The following is a 22553-nucleotide window of genomic DNA, read 5'->3' as shown; positions in this document are numbered from 1 at the left end:
CTTCTATCTGAAGCAGATTTGCTTTCTATTTTTTTTTTTGTTGTGTCTGTTTTATTCGTTTTTTTTATTTGCATTCGCTTTGAGATGTAATTAGGTGAGGTGCTCATCAGGTGCAGGATGCCTGTGCCCCATGTGTCTTTCGATCTGGTTGCATAATAGACGGTCAAATGACATCAATGGCATTTTGGAGGGTTACCTTTGATAGGTGGCAACAGTTGCATTTGACCATCCCAGTGTTAGAAGTGGTCGTGGCTGAGGTGCGTAGTGACCTGCTCTATCCACTGGGGGATGATCGAGCTCTGCCTGCGCTGCGGCACATGCTCGATTGGACGAGGCACAACTCCTCAATAACACTCACAATGGGAAATAGGGGAGGTAGAGGCAACGGACAGATGTGTGATGCGCTGACTTAGCCGTGGGCTATTTCACATATCAACATAAACTTTTATTTGTCCTCTCTCCGACGCAGCTTCATTGACCAGGCTGAGCTATTGATACTTGCTGGACCTGCGATTTATGTTTTTTTGCTGCCAGCACCGATGCAGCGCTGGATATTTTTTCGGGAATGGGGGTGATACTCAATAGATAGATCCTGTTGAATTGAGACAAGACAACGTCGAGACGCGTCCAAAAAGTGTTATCCCTCGAGTGCAATCGAACACAGATGTATAGGTGATATGTTCGCCGGTTGGATACGTCGAGGGATTTTAATATCCCAAAACAAGACGCGAAATTGGGCAAACCAAGGAATTGCATCCTCACCTAAGGTGCTGAGACGATTTCGTTCGGCCTTTATCAAATGTAAGTATATTGTCTAAATGAATGAAGGTGGGGTATTTTTTTTAACAGAGTGAACACAATTTCGTGCGTAATTGAAGGAATGTTTATGATTAACTACACAGACTAATGTTGCAGTTATCATGCGTTGTCTCCTGTTGCCATGTTAGTTATTATTATTATGATTAATTACTAATTGGTGTTATAAATATTGTCATTATAATTATTGTTGTTATTAGACTTGTTGTCGTGTTTGCTGGTCTTAAGTTGGTGATGCGTAGGCTATAGTGCATGCATCGCAGGGGACATGCATTTGAATACATACATTTGTAGGTTGTCTAATCGAACTGCTGTTTCTCCCTTGCAGCTGCTGAAGACGTCGGAGGAATAAAGTCATTCAGAATCACTGAAGGTGTACAGGATAAAAGGGCCGGTTTTCTCATCACCTAAGATGGCAACCAGGAGGGACCACGAAAAGGCAAAAATGCCGTATTTCTGCAAGTACTCACACTGGAGTTAACCACCTGAGAGACACATGAGGTGGTTTTGTGAATATATTGTCCAATATCTGGTGATTTAATAGGATATACATTTGAAAAGTATAAAAGGCCTACACATCCACAGCCTATATTCACTTGGCTGTAATAATGATGTCATAAAATATATGAGGAGTCCGTTTACAAAAATATATTAATGTGTTTTATGTCAAAGACAACGTGAACTATATTCCAAAATGGACCTTTAATTATGCATTCTTAACTCACCTACGCCTCGCTGAATAACAGGTGCCTGCTATCTGTCAAAGCCGGATCAACCAACCTGTGCACCCTTTGCTACAACTTGTTACTTTCCATTGGCCTACACGAGTCGTCGCTAAAGGGATTATATCATTCACTGGCAACTGAATTTACACCATCCTCAAAATGGAGTTTGCCATGATAGGTGCAGATAATGGGTGCAAAACTCGACTGCCTTACGGGTATGCTCGCGCACGAGAAAGGGAGCACGAACGGGAGAGACAGGTACAGCAGGCAACAGCCGCTGCTGAAGGTGCAGCAAGTGGAGAGGGAGGGGAGTCCTCTGGCCATCTCCTTAACAACCACCAGCAGCATCAGTCTCGCACCGCCTCCTCATCAAATGCCAACAACAGTAGTGGCAGTACCGCCTTGCGCCCCTCCTCCTCGCAACAGCCACAGCAGCACCACCATGAGTCTGAGCAGCAGGTTCTCAGAGATAGGAAAAAGCAACGCGGCGTAGGACGTTGGAGAAGGAGTCGTCAGACTCTCGGTGGGGACTTGCGCCACTCGGAGTTGGCGCTACTTGGATCTGAGGAGGATATGATAGAGGAGGACGAGGCGGAAGGCGGAGAAGAGGAGGACGGGGGAAAGCAAGAGTTCCAATTTTCTCTGTAATATGGATGATGAAGAGACTGTCTCACTCACAGATAGACGTCCCCAATCAGGATACGAAAATGTTTACAGTGAGTATGGGTGCTGCGAAAGAGTTGTTATTAATGTGTCCGGACTAAAGTTTGAAACTCAACTTAAGACTCTCACGCAGTTTCCTGACACTCTTTTGGGAGACCCGGACAAACGAATCAGGTACTTCGACCCTCTAAGGAACGAATATTTTTTTGACAGGAACCGACCAAGCTTCGACGCCATTCTTTATTATTACCAGTCAGGGGGGCGATTGAAGAGACCCCAAAATGTACCTTTTGACATCTTCTCTGAGGAGGTGAAATTCTATGAACTCGGGGAGGAGGCAATGCTGAAGTTTCGGGAGGATGAGGGTTTTGTCAAAGAGGAAGAGAAACCCTTACCAGAGGACGAGTTCAAACGCCAAGTTTGGCTTCTTTTTGAATACCCAGAGAGCTCACAACCTGCGAGAGGGATTGCAGTCGTATCCGTTTTAGTCATCGTTATATCAATAGTCATTTTCTGTATGGAAACGTTGCCAGAGTTCAGGGACGAAAAAGAATACCTTAAACCACGAGACAATTCGACAGAACCCCATGGACAGACCCCTTTTAACGACCCATTTTTCATTGTGGAGACGGTATGCATAATTTGGTTTTCATTTGAGATTATAGTGCGCTTCTTTGCAAGTCCAAGTAAAACTGATTTCTTTAAAAACATTATGAATACTATAGATATTGTATCCATTTTGCCTTATTTCATCACGCTCGGCACAGATCTTGCTCAACAGCAAGGCAAAGGGGACCAGGCAATGAGTTTTGCAATTTTGAGAATAATCCGCCTTGTCAGAGTCTTTCGCATATTTAAACTCTCCAGGCACTCCAAAGGACTGCAGATCCTCGGACATACCCTCCGCGCCAGTATGAGAGAACTAGCGCTTCTGATTTTCTTCCTCGTTATTGGTGTCATTTTGTTCTCAAGTGCAGTGTACTTCGCTGAGGCAGACGAACCCGCGTCTCAATTCACAAGTATTCCGGACGCTTTTTGGTGGGCTGTCGTCACTATGACCACGGTCGGATATGGAGACATGAAACCAATAACTGTCGGTGCGCAAGATAGTGGGCTCGCTCTGTGCCATAGCGGGTGTGTTAACCATAGCTCTTCCAGTGCCCGTCATTGTATCCAACTTCAATTACTTCTACCACAGGGAGACTGATAATGAAGCAGACTCGCCACCGGTTGTTGAAACCCCACCACCTGCCTGCCCCTATTTCCCCAACTTTCTAAAAAAATTCAAAGGGTCCCCCTCAGGCTCTTCGCTGGGTGATAAAGCGGAGTACATGGAGATGGAAGAGGGGGTAACGGAGTCGCTGTGTGGGGTGGACAAAAGCCCTAGTAAAGGAAATGGGACAAACATTGGCAGGAAAAACAGTACAAGTTCAAAGTCACAACAGACTGACGTGTGATGACAAAAAATGATTCTTCTCGTGAAGAAAGATATGCTGTCAAATCACACACACATAGGTGGTCAGACTCACACAAGTGCGCACTTGCGCGCATACACGCACACACACACAGACAGACGCACACACATACTTCATATTTAGCTAGATCTTGGGAAGCTCAAATATGGTGTTTTATTTTGACATGTGGCTGCTTAGTGGAATATAAGCATCGGAAAATAGACGCCCAAATCAAAAGCTTTGTAACTATTATGACCGATGATATCAGATATAGGCTACCTATCTGGGCCTCGTAAACCTACAAATGAAATCGAAAATATTGAAGAGACATGCTAATGCATACGCACTTTATGAGTTTCATTTGTCAATAATGGAAGGAGAGATATAGATATTGTTTTGCTGTTATGCGATAAAGTAAAAGTTTACAGTAGGCCTAGTTTGCACTATTGTAAAAGCTTGTTTGAGTCGCTGACTTTCAAGAGCGATAGACTTGGAAGTTATATTGAGAGACAGAAACTGTAGGCCATATGGCAACCTAGACACCCTTCGTTTGACTAAAGAGTATTGAGATATTTATATTATGAACAATAATCAATTCTTATGGCGTTTCCGTGTAGGTCTAACCCCTCTGTGTACACAATAAAATAATCATTCAATATCGATCGGAAACATTGAAAAAGCTAAATCATGAGATTCTTGAGTAAATGACCATGATACCTATTTTCTTTCCAAATGCTCGGCAATGGCAGTACACTGAGGTCAACAAGTGAGACGCTTGGCAAACAACATTCTTTGTAACGCTTAGGCCAAAATAAAGCCTTGTATTGACCGACCACCGAGGTGAAGCACAGGAATTACACTAGCGACTGTGCAGAATGACATTAGAAATTGCTCCACACTGGCTGTCACGGGAGGTCCTGCACGGATATCTAACCCCGTCCCTTTAAAACCACCTCAAACTAACTGACAATATCCCTTTACATAGACGTTGACGGAAACCTATATGGGAAAAAAATGACTGTCATTGTGGAAACTTTGGGTTTGTGAACTTAATCTCTTGTTCGTTGGACCTATTGCACATTTCTCTAATATGAGAAAGGAAGGTCTGTTAGTCATCCCAGAAAGCACCAAGATCTCCAGCAGGCTGTTGTTTTCCAAGGTATGTTCACCTTTTAAATACAATCACCATTCACAGATTTTTGTGATGTGGTTTTCTGTATGTGAGCACGACACACACACACACACACACACACACACACACACACACACACACACACACACACCCACACCCACCCCCACAAAACACACACACACATACACACACACACTGATGTCACCATACACATTATGTGATGCACTCTGGAACCATTTGGAGAAGTTCCAAAGTAATTGATGAAAAACTTAGTTGCTTGCTGCATGTTTTTGAATCAGGTCAGGTACTTCCATACTACACCCACATTTTATAGTAGGATATACATACATTTCTAACTATATTCAATGATGCAACATTCTAAAAAGTAAGATATGTGCATGTGTAAAGGGATAACTTTACCCACTTATTCCATTGACAATAGTAATCCCATTAAATATGAATAGACTAGGCCAACTGTATCAAAACAAACAATAATGTGCTGCACAGGCCACTACTACCCTGCTGATTGCATTAATTTAGTTAGTCACCAGAAACTACTTGGTTGTACAGCCCCAATACACACACACACAAACACACAAACACACACTCTTGATGTTGACAGCATCTATGCTTTTGGGGCGCTGACATTCTGCCTAATATAATAATGAAATATTTAAAACGGAGTTGTACAAAGCAATGTTTGTATACTCTTTGCACTCAGAGCTCTGGGTCTTTATCCAGAAAACCTGTCAACACCTGTCAGACAAATACATTCACTGGCATTCATTGTTCTTTTGAAACGGTACATCCAGACTCACAAAGCAGCTAGCTGGCTCAATGTGTTTTGTTACTGCATCAATACACTGTAATTAGTTATGTTAAAAAGTTGATGTGTAGCAAATACTCATCGAAAAGGTTACTCAACATCCGCTTGCCATTTCCCCAGCATGGCATCAATGCCTTCAATTTAAACTTAAAACATTATACTTGACACCTGCAGTCATAATGGTTATGCTAGCCGGCTTATGACAACGAAACGGGAAGCCTGTGCCAGCTACAGATACTGCTTGCCATCAAGCTTGGTTAAAAAGAGGTTGGGACATCACATGGCAATGTTAAGTCAGATGTCATAAGTTTACATTATTATGAGTGTGTTTGACCTCTGATGTCATGTGCATGACAGTCTTTGCAGTGTCAATTGTTACCATACACTCACCTCATATGATGAGTAGGATAAATTAGTGTAACATTTTCAGATTTTCATGGGGTTTCCTCATCTCCAGGCATCAATTCAAAGGATACAGTGTTCATTTGGATGGCTGTTGCTATAGGTGAACTTTGGTGACCCGGTCAAGTCAATTTGTGTACACTGTATTTGGTCTAGTGCATTTTCCCATTGAGGTTGTATGTACAACCAGTCTAACTGAAGCTATGTACTGTATGTGTGGAATACTCTGTGAATCTACAGAGTGGGTCAGATCTGATTGAAAATTTAAAAACACTTCACTTTGCACAAAGTTATCTCTCCCTTTTATGTTTTATTCCCTTTGCTCTGATGCAAAAACATAGTACATTTGTGTTTTGGGCCTTCTCTAGTACAGTTTATATTATACAGTATAATATAATATACACTGCTCAAAAAAATAAAGGGAACACTTAAACAACACAATGTAACTCCAAGTCAATCACACTTCTGTGAAATCAAACTGTCCACTTAGGAAGCAACACTGATTGACAATACATTTCACATGCTGTTGTGCAAATGGAATAGACAACAGGTGGAAATTATAGGCAATTAGCAAGACACCCCCAATAAAGGACTGGTTTTGCAGGTGGTGACCACAGACCACTTCTCAGTTCCTATGCTTCCTGGCTGATGTTTTGGTCACTTTGAATGTTGGCGGTGCTTTCACTCTAGTGGTAGCATGAGACGGAGTCTACAACCCACACAAGTGGCTCAGGTAGTGCAGCTCATCCAGGATGGCACATCAATGCGAGCTGTGGCAAGAAGGTTTGCTGTGTCTGTCAGCGTAGTGTCCAGAGCATGGAGGCGCTACCAGGAGACAGGCCAGTACATCAGGAGACGTGGAGGAGGCCGTAGGAGGGCAACAACCCAGCAGCAGGACTGCTACCTCCGCCTTTGTGCAAGGAGGAGCAGGAGGAGCACTGCCAGAGCCCTGCAAAATGACCTCCAGCAGGCCACAAATGTGCACGTGTCTGCTCAAACGGTCAGAAACAGACTCCATGAGGGTGGTATGAGGGTCCGACGTCCACAGGTGGGGGTTGTGCTTATAGCCCAACACCGTGCAGGACGTTTGGCATTTGCCAGAGAACACCAAGATTGGCAAATTCGCCACTGGCGCCCTGTGCTCTTCACAGATGAAAGCAGGTTCACACTGAGCACATGTGACAGACGTGACAGAGTCTGGAGACGCCGTGGAGAACGTCCTGCTGCCTGCAACATCCTCCAGCATGACCGGTTTGGCGGTGGGTCAGTTATGGTGTGGGGTGGCATTTCTTTGGGGGGCCGCACAGCCCTCCATGTGCTCGCCAGAGGTAGCCTGACTGCCATTAGGTACCGAGATGAGATCCTCAGACCCCTTGTGAGACCATATGCTGGTGCGGTTGGCCCTGGGTTCCTCCTAATGCAAGACAATGCTAGACCTCATGTGGCTGGAGTGTGTCAGCAGTTCCTGCAAGAGGAAGGCATTGATGCTATGGACTGGCCCGCCCGTTCCCCAGACCTGAATCCAATTGAGCACATCTGGGACATCATGTCTCGCTCCATCCACCCACGCCACGTTGCACCACAGACTGTCCAGGAGTTGGCGGATGCTTTAGTCCAGGTCTGGGAGGAGATCCCTCAGGAGACCATCCGCCACCTCATCAGGAGCATGCCCAGGCGTTGTAGGGAGGTCATACAGGCACGTGGAGGCCACACACACTACTGAGCCTCATTTTGAGTTGTTTTAAGGACATTACATCAAAGTTGGATCAGCCTGTAGTGTGGTTTTCCACTTTAATTTTGAGGGTGACTCCAAATCCAGACCTCCATGGGTTGATAAATTTGATTTCCATTGATAATTTTTGTGTGATTTTGTTGTCAGCACATTCAACTATGTAAAGAAAAAGTATTTAATAAGATTATTTCATTCATTCAGATCTAGGATGTGTTATTTTAGTGTTCCCTTTATTTTTTTGAGCAGTATAATATAATATATGCCATTTAGCAGATGCTTTTATCCAAAGCAACTTACAGTGCCTTGCAAAAGTATTCAGATTCATTCGATTTCATTGTGTTACAAAGTGGGATTCAAATGGATATAATTTACATTTTCTGTCAACAATCTACACAAAATACTCTGGAATGTCAAAGTGGAAGAAAAATTCTAACATTTTTTAAAAGATGAATGAAAAATTATAAGTACAATATAGTCATTGCATAAGTATTCAGCTCCCTGAGTCCATACTGTACATGTTAGAAACACCTTTGGTAGCAATTACAGCTGTGAGCCTTCTTGGGTAAGTCTCTAAGAGTTTTACACACCTGGATTGTGCAATATTGGCCTATTATTCTTTTCAAAATTCTTCAAGCTCTCTCAAAATGTTGGGGATCATGGCTAGACAGCCATTTTCAAGACTTGCCATAGTATTTCAAGCAGATTTAGGTCAAAACTGTAACTTGGCCACTTAGGAACATTCACTGTCTTCTTGGTAAGCAACTCCAGTTTAGATTTGGCTTTGTGTTGTAGGTTATTGTCCTGCTGAAAGGTGCCTGGTGTAAAGCAGACTGAATGATTTTGCCTGTGCTTAGCACTGTTTTTTTACTCCCCAGCATTTGCCAATGTAAAGCATACCCATACCATGATGCAGCCACCACCATGCTTGAAAAAAGGAGACAGTTACTCTGTGATTTGTTGTGTTGGATTTGCCCCAAACATAGGGCTTTACATACTTACGGCCTTGTTGCATACAAGATACATGTTTTGGAAAATTTGTATTTTATATATTTGTGTTCTTCTTTTCACTCTGTTGATCCATCCTCAGTTCTCTCCCATCACAGCCATTGAATTCTGTAGCTGTTTTAAAATCACCAATGGCCTCATGATAACATCCCTGAGAAGTTTTATTCCTGTCCTGCAGCTCAGTTCAGAAGGATGACTGTATCTTTGAGGGGTTTGGGTGGTTTAGTACATAATGCACAGCACAATTATTAACTAGACCATGCTTAAAAATATATTCAATATCTGCTGTGATTTGTTATTGTTAACCATCTACCAATACCTGCCCTTTTTTATGAGGGGTCTGAATACTTTTATTTGTGCATACATTTTACGTACGGGTGGTACCAGGAATCAAACCCCCTATGCTGGCGTTTTAAGCATCATGCTCTACCAGCTGAGCTACAGAGGGCTCTTTGGACATGTGCAGTGTGTCTGGGTCTCCCTCTGACATATGTATAGCCTATGTTATGTAGTATTGCATTGCAATTCCAAGTTACACAAATATTGCGTGCGCATGGAAACTGAAAGGCTGATCTGTATGGAAACAGTCCTACTGTAGTTCTCAATTGCGGAAGAGATTGACTAATGTACACAAGGGAGCTTTAGGAGACTAACCTCTGTGTAAATGGAACCCCCCTTGAGGTTTCAATGTTGAAGTTACATAATATGCCTCCATTGAAAGATAGCAACCCGAGTCTTTGTTAACAAAACAAAATCTCAAAGCGGATCTTTCCAATGAGCTGAATTAATCTGACACTGCGCGCAGGAGTCGATTATATTACCTCATTCTAGACACGTAGATAATGTTGCTAGTTACACATATGCTTTAGTGTAGGGTTTCAGGGTTTCCTGACTCACATGTATGGAGATAACGATTGTTGCGTGATGTTACAGTGTAATGACAGTAGTTACACTCTTATTACAGAGTAATGAAAAAGCATGACTTATGGTAAAGTGACGTAAATTGGCACAACAATGCTACCAAGTCTTTGTAGAGTATGAGTCTTTGTCTTTATGAGTCTTTGTAGAGTTAATGAGTGGAGCTAGGAAGTGTGTATATAGTCCATAGAATAGACTCAAGTTTGGAGTCACACATGTAACTGGGGCAGGAGGAAATTAAATCCTGGCACACCGCTGGACAGGTAAGCACTTCCCAGAGTTGTCACATGGAGTCTTACTCAGACTTGGTTGTCCCTAGGGGTGCAAGCGAAGGCCCTGCAGAGATGCAGTGGTAGTGTATTAACAAGCTCGAGATTTAATGCAGTGCAACAGCTGCTCAACCGTAAAACGAAACGGGCTGGTGGCTGGAAGGCTAGCGGCCTGCTGGTAAACTTTAGTGGCTCCAGATGTGTCATCAGCTGTTGGAGTCTTGAACGGAGCGTTGAGATAAGGAAGGAATGAGTAAGCAGGGTCTCGCTGGTTGTCGTAAACACCTAACGAACAACGTCACATGAGCTGTACAGTGTAAACTATTCATGTAGTGTTCAAATACGAGATTGATTGCGCAGGTCGAACAATCAGGTAAAGTAACAAGGTAAAAAGGTAAAGTAGATGGAGTTTTGAATAGTAGTTGATATAATGAAGGCCTATAGTGTAAATGTTACACATTACAAATGTGGGTTACTTCAAAATAGATCCTAGACCTAGATAATGCAACAATGTTATTTGTGTAATCCAACCACGAAATGAAAATATATGTGAAGAAGGTAAACCACTTAATTAGTTTGTTTTTCCATGATTTGATCCTAAGTAAAATCATGGTTTACAATTCGATTACGGTAACAAGCACACGTTTTTACATTGGATACCATATGAAATGAAATGTAATGAGCAACATGATTATGTTCCTAGTCAGGGATATATGTAATCAAGCATACACATTTCTCATTCATGACTAATCAAGGCCACTCGCAATAGACGTTGAAATCATCAAACCTGGATGAGCCGTGATACGTGATCAGAGCCTCCTCTGTATTGATCAGCTTATGTAAACGTAAGCCTTTATTCCCAAAATCAAAGCAGTGGCATCTTTAGTCCAGGTGGAGCCAAAATGGCTGCCATAAATCGAGACCCCGTAGACCTAGTCTCCCACTCGCGCTCTGTGCTCTCCTGCTTTGGAGTGACTGGAAGCTTTTATGTGGAGTGACTAATGCTAGCGCTCCAGGGCCCGGGGTGTATTGGTGCATGTGTGCGTGCGTGTGTGAGTGCGTGTGAGTGTGCTGTACACAAGGAGCCAGCCTACAGGAGCCTCCACTCGCTGTTGATGACTCAGAAGGCAGCCCGGAGGACTACAAAGACCAGTATCCCCCGCATAAAGTGCATGGGAGTTGCTGTTTAGTAAAAATTATGAACATTCTGATAAATGAAAGAGTACCCTTATTGTTATGGTGCTTGACATGCCACGTGGTTTTGTTCAAAGATATGGTTAGGGCAAAGGAAGCAAGCAGAATCATATTTTCTCAAAGTGAAATGATTCAAACCAGGTAACACTTTACATCATCAAGGTATGCTTTGTAAAGGGTTTGTAAGTGGTTTACAAACTATGTATTATACGTTTATAGGTGGTTTATAATAAACAGCTATACTCATTCTTTCAAATTGTGATTGACAAATTGTGAGACTAATAGTAGTTATAACTGCTTATTATTATCTATTAATAATGAACAGTCCATCAGCTACTTACAATCCCTTTAAAAACCCTTTATAAAGTATGCTTAAATGTAGTGTTACCCAAAATCAATTAAAGATTTCCGTTTTAAAGAAAAAGTTGAAACTCATGGTTGTAATTGGTCTAGTACAGAGTCAAAGGGAGCTGTTTTTAAATCAACCGCGGTACGTAGTTACATAAATACTGCTGAGGGGTGGAGAATGCTGTTGTTTACTTTATATTGCTGACGTCATAACATCCATGATTTAATTATTTATTTACTTCTTGAGTCTCTCATGGCTTCGTCTGATAACATAGACATGTCATTACCCCAACCATAAATGTTTGGGATATATTTTCCTAAGGAGCCGTTGTGGAACCTTTGCTTTACTATGATCCTTGCCTTTGATTTTATAAAAACTAATGTTACAAAAATGTACCAGTAAGCCCTTGAATGGTAAAATATTATTGGTTTTGGCTCCCTCACAGAGGTTTTGATGGAGACTTGCAGATATGCCCCCTGGCAAAAACATGCTACTTCTCTTAAAAAGTAACTGTCACGACCGTCTACGAAATGAGTGGACCAAGGCGCAGCGTGCGATACGAACATGACTTTAATTAGTAAAGGACACGAAACAAAACAAAACACGATCGTAAAGTCCACAGTTACAATGACTGACAAGGAAACAAAAACCCACAAACACAAGGTGAAAACACACAGTTTAAATATGGCTCCCAATCAGAGATAACGAGCCGACAGCTGACACTCGTTACCACTGATTGGGAGTCACACGACCAAACAAGGAAACAACCACATAGACAACCCAACCAAACAGAACACAACGAAACGAACACACCCTGGCTCAACATACAAAGTCCCGGAGCCAGAGCGTGACAGTACCCCCCCCTAAAGGCGCGGACTGCGACCGCGCCTCAAAAACCCCCAAACAGGGGAGGGCTGGGTGGGCATTACTCCTCGGAGGCGGCTCCGGCCCGGGCTTGACCACCACCCTTCTTCAATCCCCGTGAGCGCCCCGGGTCCGATCTGACCCAGCTGGTAGGATCTGGACTGACGACGCGCACCCCCTGGCTTGGCGCGTGAGGCAGGAACGGACCGGACCTGGCTGACGATACGCACCCTAGGCTTGATGCGTGGAGCCGGAACGGGCCTCACCAGGCTGACGACTCGCATCCCTGGCTTGGTGCGAGTAGCAGGAACGGGCTGGACCAGGCTGACGACTCGCACCCTTGGCTTGGTGCGAGTAGCAGGGACGAGCTGAACCAGGCTGACGACTCGCACCCTTGGCTTGGTGCGAGTAGCAGGAACGGGCTGGACCAGGCCGACGACTCGTACCCCTGGCTTGGTGCGAGTAGCAGGAACGGGCTGGACCAGGCTGACGACTCGCACCCTTGGCTTGGTGCGAGTAGCAGGAACAGGCTGGACCAGGCTGACGACGCACACCGTAGGCTTTGTGCGTAGAGCAGGAACAGGCCGGGCTGGGCTGGTGACGCACACCGTAGGCTCTGTGCGTGGAGCAGGAACAGGCCGGGCTGGGCTGACGACGCACACCGTAGGTTTTGTGCGTGGAGCAGGAACAGGCCGGGCTGGGCTGGCGACGCACACCGTAGGCTTTGTGCGTAGAGCATGAACAGGCTGGGCTGGGCTGGCGACGCACACCGTAGGTTTTGTGCGTGGAGCAGGAACAGGCCGGGCTGGGCTGACGACGCACACCGTAGGTTTTGTGCGTGGAGCAGGAACAGGCCGGGCTGGGCTGGCGACGCACCCCGTAGGCTTTGTGCGTAGAGCAGGAACAGGCCGGGCTGGGCTGGCGACGCACACCGTAGGTTTTGTGCGTGGAGCAGGAACAGGCCGGGCTGGGCTGGCGACGCACACCGTAGGCTTTGTGCGAGAGGCAGGAACAGGCCGGACCGGGCTGGAGACGCGCACCGTCCATTTGGTGCGAGGGGCCGTAACAGGCCGGACCGTACTGGGGACACACACCACTGGCTCTACTCCGGGAACTGGAACGGGCCGGACCGGACTGGTAACACACCCCAGTACCTCTCGCCGTGCCTCTAAACCTCCTTTCCCTACTTTGACCAGTGGCCCCCGTAACCTGGTGGCCTTTTGAATTCGCCCCTTCTCTGCCTCCGTCAGCCCCGTCGTCCATGCCCTGTGCCCCCCCCTAAAAAATTATTGGGGGTGCCTCTCGTCCCTCCGACGCTGCTCCCACATCCAGGCTGCCGATTCCTGGACACGCTGCTTGGTCCTTTGATGGTGGGTTTTTCTGTCACGACCGTCTACGAAATGAGTGGACCAAGGCGCAGCGTGCGATACGAACATGACTTTAATTAGTAAAGGACACGAAACAAAACAAAACACGATCGTAAAGTCCACAGTTACAATGACTGACAAGGAACAAAAACCCACAAACACAAGGTGAAAACACACAGTTTAAATATGGCTCCCAATCAGAGATAACGAGCCGACAGCTGACACTCGTTACCACTGATTGGGAGTCACACGACCAAACAAGGAAACAACCACATAGACAACCCAACCAAACAGAACACAACGAAACGAACACACCCTGGCTCAACATACAAAGTCCCGGAGCCAGAGCGTGACAGTAACAGTCAGTGCTCAAGGGCTTTGTATGTCTTTTAATTTTATTTGGACCAGATCCACAGAATTATTTTGGGAAGGCTTTCACTTTTTTGGTGGATTACGCAGGAAACGACAAAGTTCTCTTTTAGGATTTTGTTTACTTCTCAAGCCCCTAACAGTAAGTCCTTTCTCCCTCAAGCCAAGTCTTGGTTTTTATACAGTCATGGTTTTCTGCTCTTTCGTCAGAGGTATTCTACAGCTGGCACGTTAAAACACTGCTCGGGCAGTGATGGAAAATTCCCTCTCCATTTTTATAAATAACAAATGGTTTACTTCTTATTTTCTTCTATAATCCTTTTACCCTTTTTTTATACTTGAGAAACAACTCTGCTGCACCTGCAGGTGGAAAGATAATGATTAAAGATTGATCTCTAGAGTAAATGATTATACAGCAATTACGTTTATCTAGCAATTACTAGATAAACATACACATGATGTGAGACAAAGTATTATTTGTTTCTTCTTTATTGTTGATTTATAAAGGGATCTTCAAGCCTTAATTCCAGATAACGTAGCAGCTTTTTATTGTATACTTGGTAGCTGGTTGTACTATAGTTAGTTGCAGTGTATTGATGTTAATGGTTTTATCAATACGTTCTAACCATTTGACATCGATTAACAGATCACATAGCCAGTCTACTGTACTTTTCACTGCATTTCAAGAAATACTGAAGATGCACACAATACTCTTTGGGTTGGTTTCCTGGACACAGATTTTTAGCTTAATCTGTGTTCGGGAAACCGCCTTCTATGTCCTATGTAGAATTAGGCCTACTCGTTCAATGTTCCAAAAGTAACAAAACAACTGCATTTAACAAAATGACTGAGCTGTAAAGAAATGATAAAATGTGCAATATCCTGAACGAAGTGGCTTAAGTGCTGTTCATTAACAATTATCCAACTCTAAAAGGTCAAATAAAATACAATAAAATTGTATTTGTCACATGCGCCAAATACAACAGGTGTAGACCTTACAGTGAAATCCTTACTAACAAGCCCTTAACCAACTATGCAGTTTTAAGAAAAATAAGTGTTAAGTAAAAAATAGATAAGTAAAAATAAAAAAGAAGAAAAATAGAAAAACAACAAATAATTAAAGAGCAGCAGTAAAATAACAGTAGTGAGGCTATATACAGGGGGGTACCGGTACAGAGTCAATGTGCGGGGGCACAGGTTAGTCGAGGTAATTGAGGTAATATGTACATGTGTACATTGAGGTAATATGTACAAATAGTCTGGGTAGCCATTTCATTAGCTGTTCAGGAGTCTTATGGCTTGGGGGTAGAAGCTGTTAAGAAGTCTTTTGGACCTAGAATTGGCACTCCGGTACCGCTTGCCATGCAGTAGCAGAGAGAACAGTTTATGACTAGGGTGGCTGGAATCTTTGGCAACCTTTCTCTGACACCGCCTGGTATAGAGGTCCTGGATGGCATGAAGCTTGGCCCCAGTGATGTACTGGGCCGTACGCACTTCCCTCTGTAGTGCCTTGCAGTCGGAGGCCGAAGAGTTGCCATACCAGGCGGTATGGATTCTCCATTCTCCACATTATCCACTTAAAAACTGTCTAATTTCCTCCCCGCAGCCTATTACGCATAGTATACTCAACAACGCTAATTTGTTGTTTACTGCTATTGTTTAGGAGACTAATAATAGTAAGGCCAAACACCTTTGTTGTACGGCACATCTGCGAGGCTGTGATATTGGCAGCCTTGTGAGATAAAATAAAATATTCTAGCTTGTATTTGAGCATCTGCTTTATCATTAGTAATCTCACTGTTTGCCTTGGTGAGTTTCCGGTGAGTTAATTGGGACTTTGTGCCCTCCCTTGAGTGCCGGCTGAAAAATTGCACGTTTGAGGCTATAAATAGCTGATAGCATTTCCTGCTGTGCTGGGGAGAGATTTTGTATTTTGAAAATAACCTGTCTTGATGCCATTTGTTGTTGCATTGCCAGCTATCTTTATTCTGTATAGACACACCAAGAGGTGTCATGACAGAGAACAGAGAGAACCTTGTGGCACGAGATTACCTTTGTCTTAATTTAAGTTAAAAAGAGAAGGATAAAGATCTGTAATACACTGTAAGAGCTCCTATTCAATTCAATGACAGTTCTGGTTTTCTCTCAATACATATGCCAACAAAAGCTCAAACATCTGGAAAGTTTAACTGTATACCAGGCTCTCCGGTGTAGCTTTGGAACCCAGATTGGGCACTCAGAGTTGATCAATCAGTTGAGGCTTATGCTTTTCCACTGTTGCGTTCCCAGGCATAAAGTTAAAAACAACTTTCCCAAGGGTGCTGGGGGCCACAATAAGCTGCAGAGGAGAACGTTTGTGGTAAATGTAAGCATTGTCATAGCAACCGTGACTGGAATTTTCTGATGTATAGTGTGTCAGAGTAAAGTTTGTTCGTGTGTGTGTGTGTGTGTGTGTGTGTATTTTTAAGTGTTTGAGAGTCTGTTTTTCCAACTCTCACCCTCTGTTTGGAAAATATGTGTCAGGGTTGTACACAGTGCAGTTTTCCCCCAAACAAACCACTGGCAGACTACAACGCTTAACATACGAGAGATTTATTTTGTGACTCCATCTGGCATTTACAGCACCTGTGGGTTGGAGTCTGAAATCCAACTGCAAGTCAGCAATAGCGGGGAAACTCGTAATATCACTTTTCTGGTCCTTTTTTGATGTGCTACATGTTGTGCCCTTAAGTGGTTTCTGTGCTCTGACTGGGGAGCGTGGTTTAACTCTCAGTGTGGGGTTGTATTATTCATCACACTTTCAGAGTTGCAATGCCACGTGTTCAAATGTGGCACTTTGCTATCATTTCAATGTAGCGCAGCAACATTTCACACAGTTATGGACGCAAAGGAAGTGGGTGTTTGTTATTGTTTGGGTGTGTACCTGCATTTCTTTGAGTTTGTTTTGTTTTTGAGATGTATCCCCCACAACTTTTGTGAATTGGAAGGTTAGAGTAACGGTGTAATAACAGTGGAATAATAACCGTATTACCCTAGGCCTAGTGAGACAGTATATCAGTGTAGTGTGTGTTTTGCACTCTGGCTGATGGAACTAACCTATCCTAACTATCCCAAAGCTCCTGAACATGGCACTGTCAGCACCTATTGACCTCCTCCTTATACATGTCTGTCTGTATTTTAGCTCCTGACTGGGATATCATAAATACTATTATCACCCACATTGAAATTTGTATTGGTTTTCAAAACGTCTTTGCTCACTCCTTTATCGACTTTCCTTACTGCCCATCAATCAAGTAATGCTGCTCAGATTGGTTCCTTGGCAATAGGATAGCCACTGGACACCTGTGGTTCTGACTAATATGATCACTTCTAGGAAGTTCTAGAGTATTACAGCAAAAGCATTTGGTTGTTAAAAAGGGCTACATCTGTTAGATGCTATTATTGAGGGAAGGGTACTTATTCTGCAGCGGATTCATTTTACATTGGAGTCATTTAGCAGACGCTCTAAGCGACTTACAATTAGTGCATTCGTCTTAAGATAGTTAGGTGAGACCACATCATTCAAACAGAAAATTCCAGAAAGTTATTGTGTGAACAATCATTGTGTAATCAATCACACTGGCTAATCACGCACACCCGCTCCCAGCCCCTTTGCAGTTAACCCAAACGACCTAATCAATGGAATAAGCCAAGAAAGAGAGCAAACCAACAATTTATGTGTTTTTCTCAGCTGTTCGCATTCACAGCACGCCCTTATTCATCCCCCCGCAGCCACCTTCTCCCTCTCATTAATGAAGTCCAAATGTTTCAGTCAGGTCCAGAAGCCTGGGCAGCGTTCCCTGGCTTACTGGATTTCTGGCCCAAGATAATTATGAGATGCCAGGTTCGATCTAAGGACTTCAGTAAGGTCATGGCCTAATTGTTCATATAACATTCATGTAAAATATCTGACCACGGCCATCCATCCCACTTCTGACAACATTATAGCATATTTGGGGGTTTGCTGCCTAACTGTAACTGGGATAAAACCAGGGACCTACTGCACGCTAACCCAATACTTTACTGACACACACACACACACACACACACATACAGTTGAAGTCGGAAGTTTACATACACTTAGGTTGGAGTCATTAAAACTCGTTTTTCAACCACTACACACATTTCTTATTAACAAATTATAGTTTTGGCAAGTCGGTTAGGACATCTACTTTGTGCATGACACAAGTCATTTTTCCAACAATTGTTTACAGACAGATTATTTCACTTATAATTCACTGTATCACAATTCCAGTGGGTCAGAAGTTTACATACACTAAGTTGACTGTGCCTTTAAACAGCTTGGAAAATTTCAGAAAATGATGTCATGGCTTTAGAAGCTTCTGATAGGCTAATTGACATAATTTGAGTCAACTGGAGGTGTACCTGTGGATGTATTTCAAGGCCTACCTTCAACCTCAGTGCCTCTTTGCTTGACATCAAGGGAAACTAAAAAGAAATCAGCCAAGACCTCAGAAAAAAAATTGTAGACCTCCACAAGTCTGGTTCATCCTTGGGAGCAATTTCCAAACGCCTGAAGGTACCATGTTCATCTGTACAAACAATAGTATGCAAGTATAAACACCATGGGACCACGCAGCCGTCATACCGCTCAGGAAGGAGACGCGTTCTGTCTCCTAGAGATGAATGTACTTTGGTGCGAAAAGTGCAAATCAATCCCAGAACAACAGCAAAGGACCTTGTGAAGATGCTGGAGGAAACAGGTACAAAAGTATCTATATCCACAGTAAAACGAGTCCTGTATCGACATAGCCTGAAAGGCCGCTCAGCAAGGAAGAAGCCACTGCTCCAAAACCGCCATAAGAAAGCCAGACTACGGTTTGCAACTGCACATGGGGACAAAGATCGTACCTTTTGGAGAAATGTCCTCTGGTCTGATGAAACAAAAATAGAACTGTTTGGCCATAATGACCATCGTTATGTTTGGAGGAAAAAGGGGGTTGCTTGCAAGCCGAAGAACACCATCCCAACCGTGAAGGACGGGGGTGGCAGCATCATGCTGTGGGGGTGCTTTGCTGCAGGAGGGACTGGTGCACTTCACAAAATAGATGGGATCATGAGGAAGGAAAATTATGTGGATATATTGAAGCAACATCTCAAGACATCAGTCAGGAAGATAAAGCTTGGTCGCAAATGGGTCTTCCAAATGGACAATGGCCCCAAGCTTAAGGACAACAAAGTCAAGGTATTGGAGTGGCCATCACAAAGCCCTGACCTCAATCCTATAGAAAATTTGTGGGCAGAACTGAAAAAGTGTGTGCGAGCAAGGGGGCCTACAAACCTGACTCAGTTACACCAGCTCTGTCAGGAGGAATGGGCCAAAATTCACCCAACTTATTGTGGGAAGATTGTGGAAGGCTCCCTGAAACGTTTGACCCAAGTTAAACAATTTAAAGGCAATGCTACCAAATACTAATTGAGTGTATGTAAACTTCTGACCCACTGAGAATGTGATGAAATAAATAAAAGCTGAAATAACTAATTCTCTCTACTATTATTATGACATTTCACATTCTTAAAATAAAGTGGTGATCCTAACTGACCTAAGACAGGGAATCTTTACTAGGATTAAATGTCAGGAATTGTGGAAAAACTGAGTTTAAATGTATTTGGCTAAGGTGTATGTAAACTTCTGACTTCAACTGTACATAAACAACGGCATTCATGGACAGATCATTTGCATGAGCTGCAATCCATTGGAAACAAATGGCTTTATCGTTCTCATATGGATGAAGGTCATTGACAATATAAATTCATTCGGAGAAGAGGGATGGAAGTCTGGGTAGAGATGGCTGCTGTTATCATTTTTGTTTCAGATGCATCTGTGTGATTTATTATGTGGGAAGTGAGGCTATAAATCAACCACTCTGGCATTTCTCCTCTGCTAGGGAGTCACAGACACGTTACTAGTTCTGCTTATGGCTGTAGAGGCTTGAGAATCAGACATGCTAGCTGGACTTTCCCATTTTCGGCTGTAGTTTCACACGATGCAGGGTGTCCTGCTAGTGCATTCGCAATCCTCACATTTTGATGTTTTGTAAGTAGTTTTTAGGGAGGTGTTTTAACCCCAACTGAGCAAATAGGTGTAAACCTTGTACTTGGTTGTCAACACTTTATAAATATGGCCCTTTATAGTAGTATATCCTTCCTAAGCTTACAAGGTAGACATGCAAAGTAATTCTACTGTTTGCCCTAGTGAGTTGGTGCATAAATAATTATTAGTTATTCATGGTTGAACCTCTCACTCTGTGCCAGTAATGATGCCCTGGTCCTTTAAAAAGTTGTCTGCGACTTGTACAATGTGGCAAAATCATGGTAGAATTGCACATGTATGACTGTGTATAGCTGTCATTATTTGTTATTATTTCAATATCTTTGGCATATATTTGCTATGGACTTCTATTATACCAGCAATGATCTCCCTACATCCCATAAACACACATTTGGAGGCGTTTCTCACTGCCTAGCAACCTGACACAAGTGTAGCCAGCTTTACTTTCCACTTGTAAGCCAGTAGAATAGTGTCTAAACATAGGTTCTTCAACCTCACAGCAATGTTCCAACAAAAAAGCGTTTGTGGAACTGAAGTGATTTGAGTTGCGGATCTATAAGCTCCCTCAGTCAGCTTGTAGTGAATTCACTCATTAACACTGTATTTGGTAGATCTGCTCTTGCCAGTTCTGCCATCCATGTGCACAGAGCTTGTTTAGAGGGGACGAGGGCGTCTTTGCATTAATGATGTTTTCTGACCGCCGCCACCCCGCCAGCGCCATGCCTTTAATTCGCCGTGATGGTCTATCATGGTGTAATATGACTCACAGTGCATTGCACATGTGCTTTCCGAGTGGTGCCCCCCTTTGTCGCTTTGAATCAACTTGAGGCCCACAACCGTCACATACGCCACGCTTGTTTGCATGGGCTGCCTTGGCCAGCACAGCTGACCAGCACAGCACAGCCAATGAGAAAAAGAAACAACAGCATCTGTGTAGTCAACCGTGCCAGTAAAGAGTACATTGCTGATAAATCTGCATAGATGAACCGTAGCAAAACGACGTATGAATATTTTCAGCTGACAATTGGCGGCTGTGGGCTTAAAATTTGCTTGAGAATGGTGAACCGAATTTTGATTATTTGTGTGTGCGTGTGTGGCCTGCATATTTATAGTCTGCTTTGTGTGACTGTGAATGTCAGGACTGATCTAAGAGCAGTGCCTGCAGGGGAGTGAGGCAAGAATCCTCCAGCCTTTGGATTAGTGTCAGTGTGCAGGAAGCGAAGGCTGCACTTCCCCCCCTGAGCTACGTGTGTCTGTTGGGTCTCTAAAGCTGTCTGTTTGAATTCTCTCCATACTACAGTACATAGCATTTCCATTATAGTCTCTCGATTGTCTTGAAGCCCTTCATGACAGCCAGCATCCTCTCCATTAGTTCAGGTTTTCAATCCTCTCCATATCGGTTTGTATCCACTTGAAATGCAAGCCACTTGAACATCAATAGAGATCTAATTCAAAGAATCTGAATGCGGCTGTTGAGAATTCTTAGCGGTCCAATATAATTATACATTTCATGAGACAGTCTCTGTGTCACTGGCTGAAGGGATTTGGTCCCTACGTTGGTCTATCAAATTATATCTGTGAAAGATGTGCCTTGGTGTTGGTCATTATTCATCTTTGCCTATGAGGTTGTTGTATCTATGAGTATTGGTACCAACAAATCTGCATTTTTAAGGCAGGGTAGGCAGCTTCTTCACAGGTAATTTAGATCAGTAAGGTTATGGTGAAACACACTGTATAGGCCTACCTCTTGTTCACTGCTTTGATCTGTCTGTACTTGGCAAGGCCTAGATTCAATCAGATCAAGCGTTAACCGGCGATAACCGACACCTGCATAGCTGATGTTCAAATTCAAGTTTTTACTGATATCCTCATGGCAAAGATACTGAAATACATGAATATTACAATACATACACAATAACACATTCAAGTCGAAATCACAAGTAGAATTCATGACAATATGTACATTACCAGTCAAAAGTTTGGACACACCAACTCATTCAAGGGTTTTTCTTTATTTTTACTATTTTCTACATTGTAGAATAATAGTGAAGACATGAAAACTATGAAATAACACATATGGAATCATGTAGTAACCAAAAAAGTGTTAAACAAATCAAAATACACTGCTCAAAAACATAAAAGGAACACTTAAACAACACAATGTAACTCCAAGTCAATCACACTTCTGTGAAATCAAACTGTCCACTTAGGAAGCAACACTGATTGACAATACAATTCACATGCTGTTGTGCAAATGGAATAGACAACAGGTGGAAATTATAGGCAATTAGCAAGACACCCCCAATAAAGGAATGGTTCTGCAGGTGGTGACCACAGACCACTTCTCAGTTCCTAT

At 43.3% G+C, this 22553-nt stretch overlaps 1 protein-coding gene across 1 annotated transcript in view; it reads left to right on the top strand.

The window, feature by feature from the left end:
- The first annotated feature begins 1394 nt into the window (after nt 1–1394).
- LOC121573294 (potassium voltage-gated channel subfamily A member 1) overlaps nt 1395–22553 on the top strand; it is a 31721-nt gene continuing 10562 nt past the window's right edge. Inside the window, 3 exon segments of the mRNA XM_041885150.2 lie at nt 1395–2177; nt 2179–3306; nt 3308–4817. Of these exon segments, the coding sequence (XP_041741084.2) occupies nt 1701–2177; nt 2179–3306; nt 3308–3661 (1959 nt within the window). The 5' untranslated portion in view covers nt 1395–1700 and the 3' untranslated portion in view covers nt 3662–4817.

Source organism: Coregonus clupeaformis, chromosome 15, assembly GCF_020615455.1.
Source record: "Coregonus clupeaformis isolate EN_2021a chromosome 15, ASM2061545v1, whole genome shotgun sequence".
NCBI lineage: Eukaryota > Metazoa > Chordata > Actinopteri > Salmoniformes > Salmonidae > Coregonus > Coregonus clupeaformis.
The sequence above is the reverse complement of the archived record's forward strand: the minus strand, read 5'-3'. Positions and strand labels throughout refer to the sequence as shown.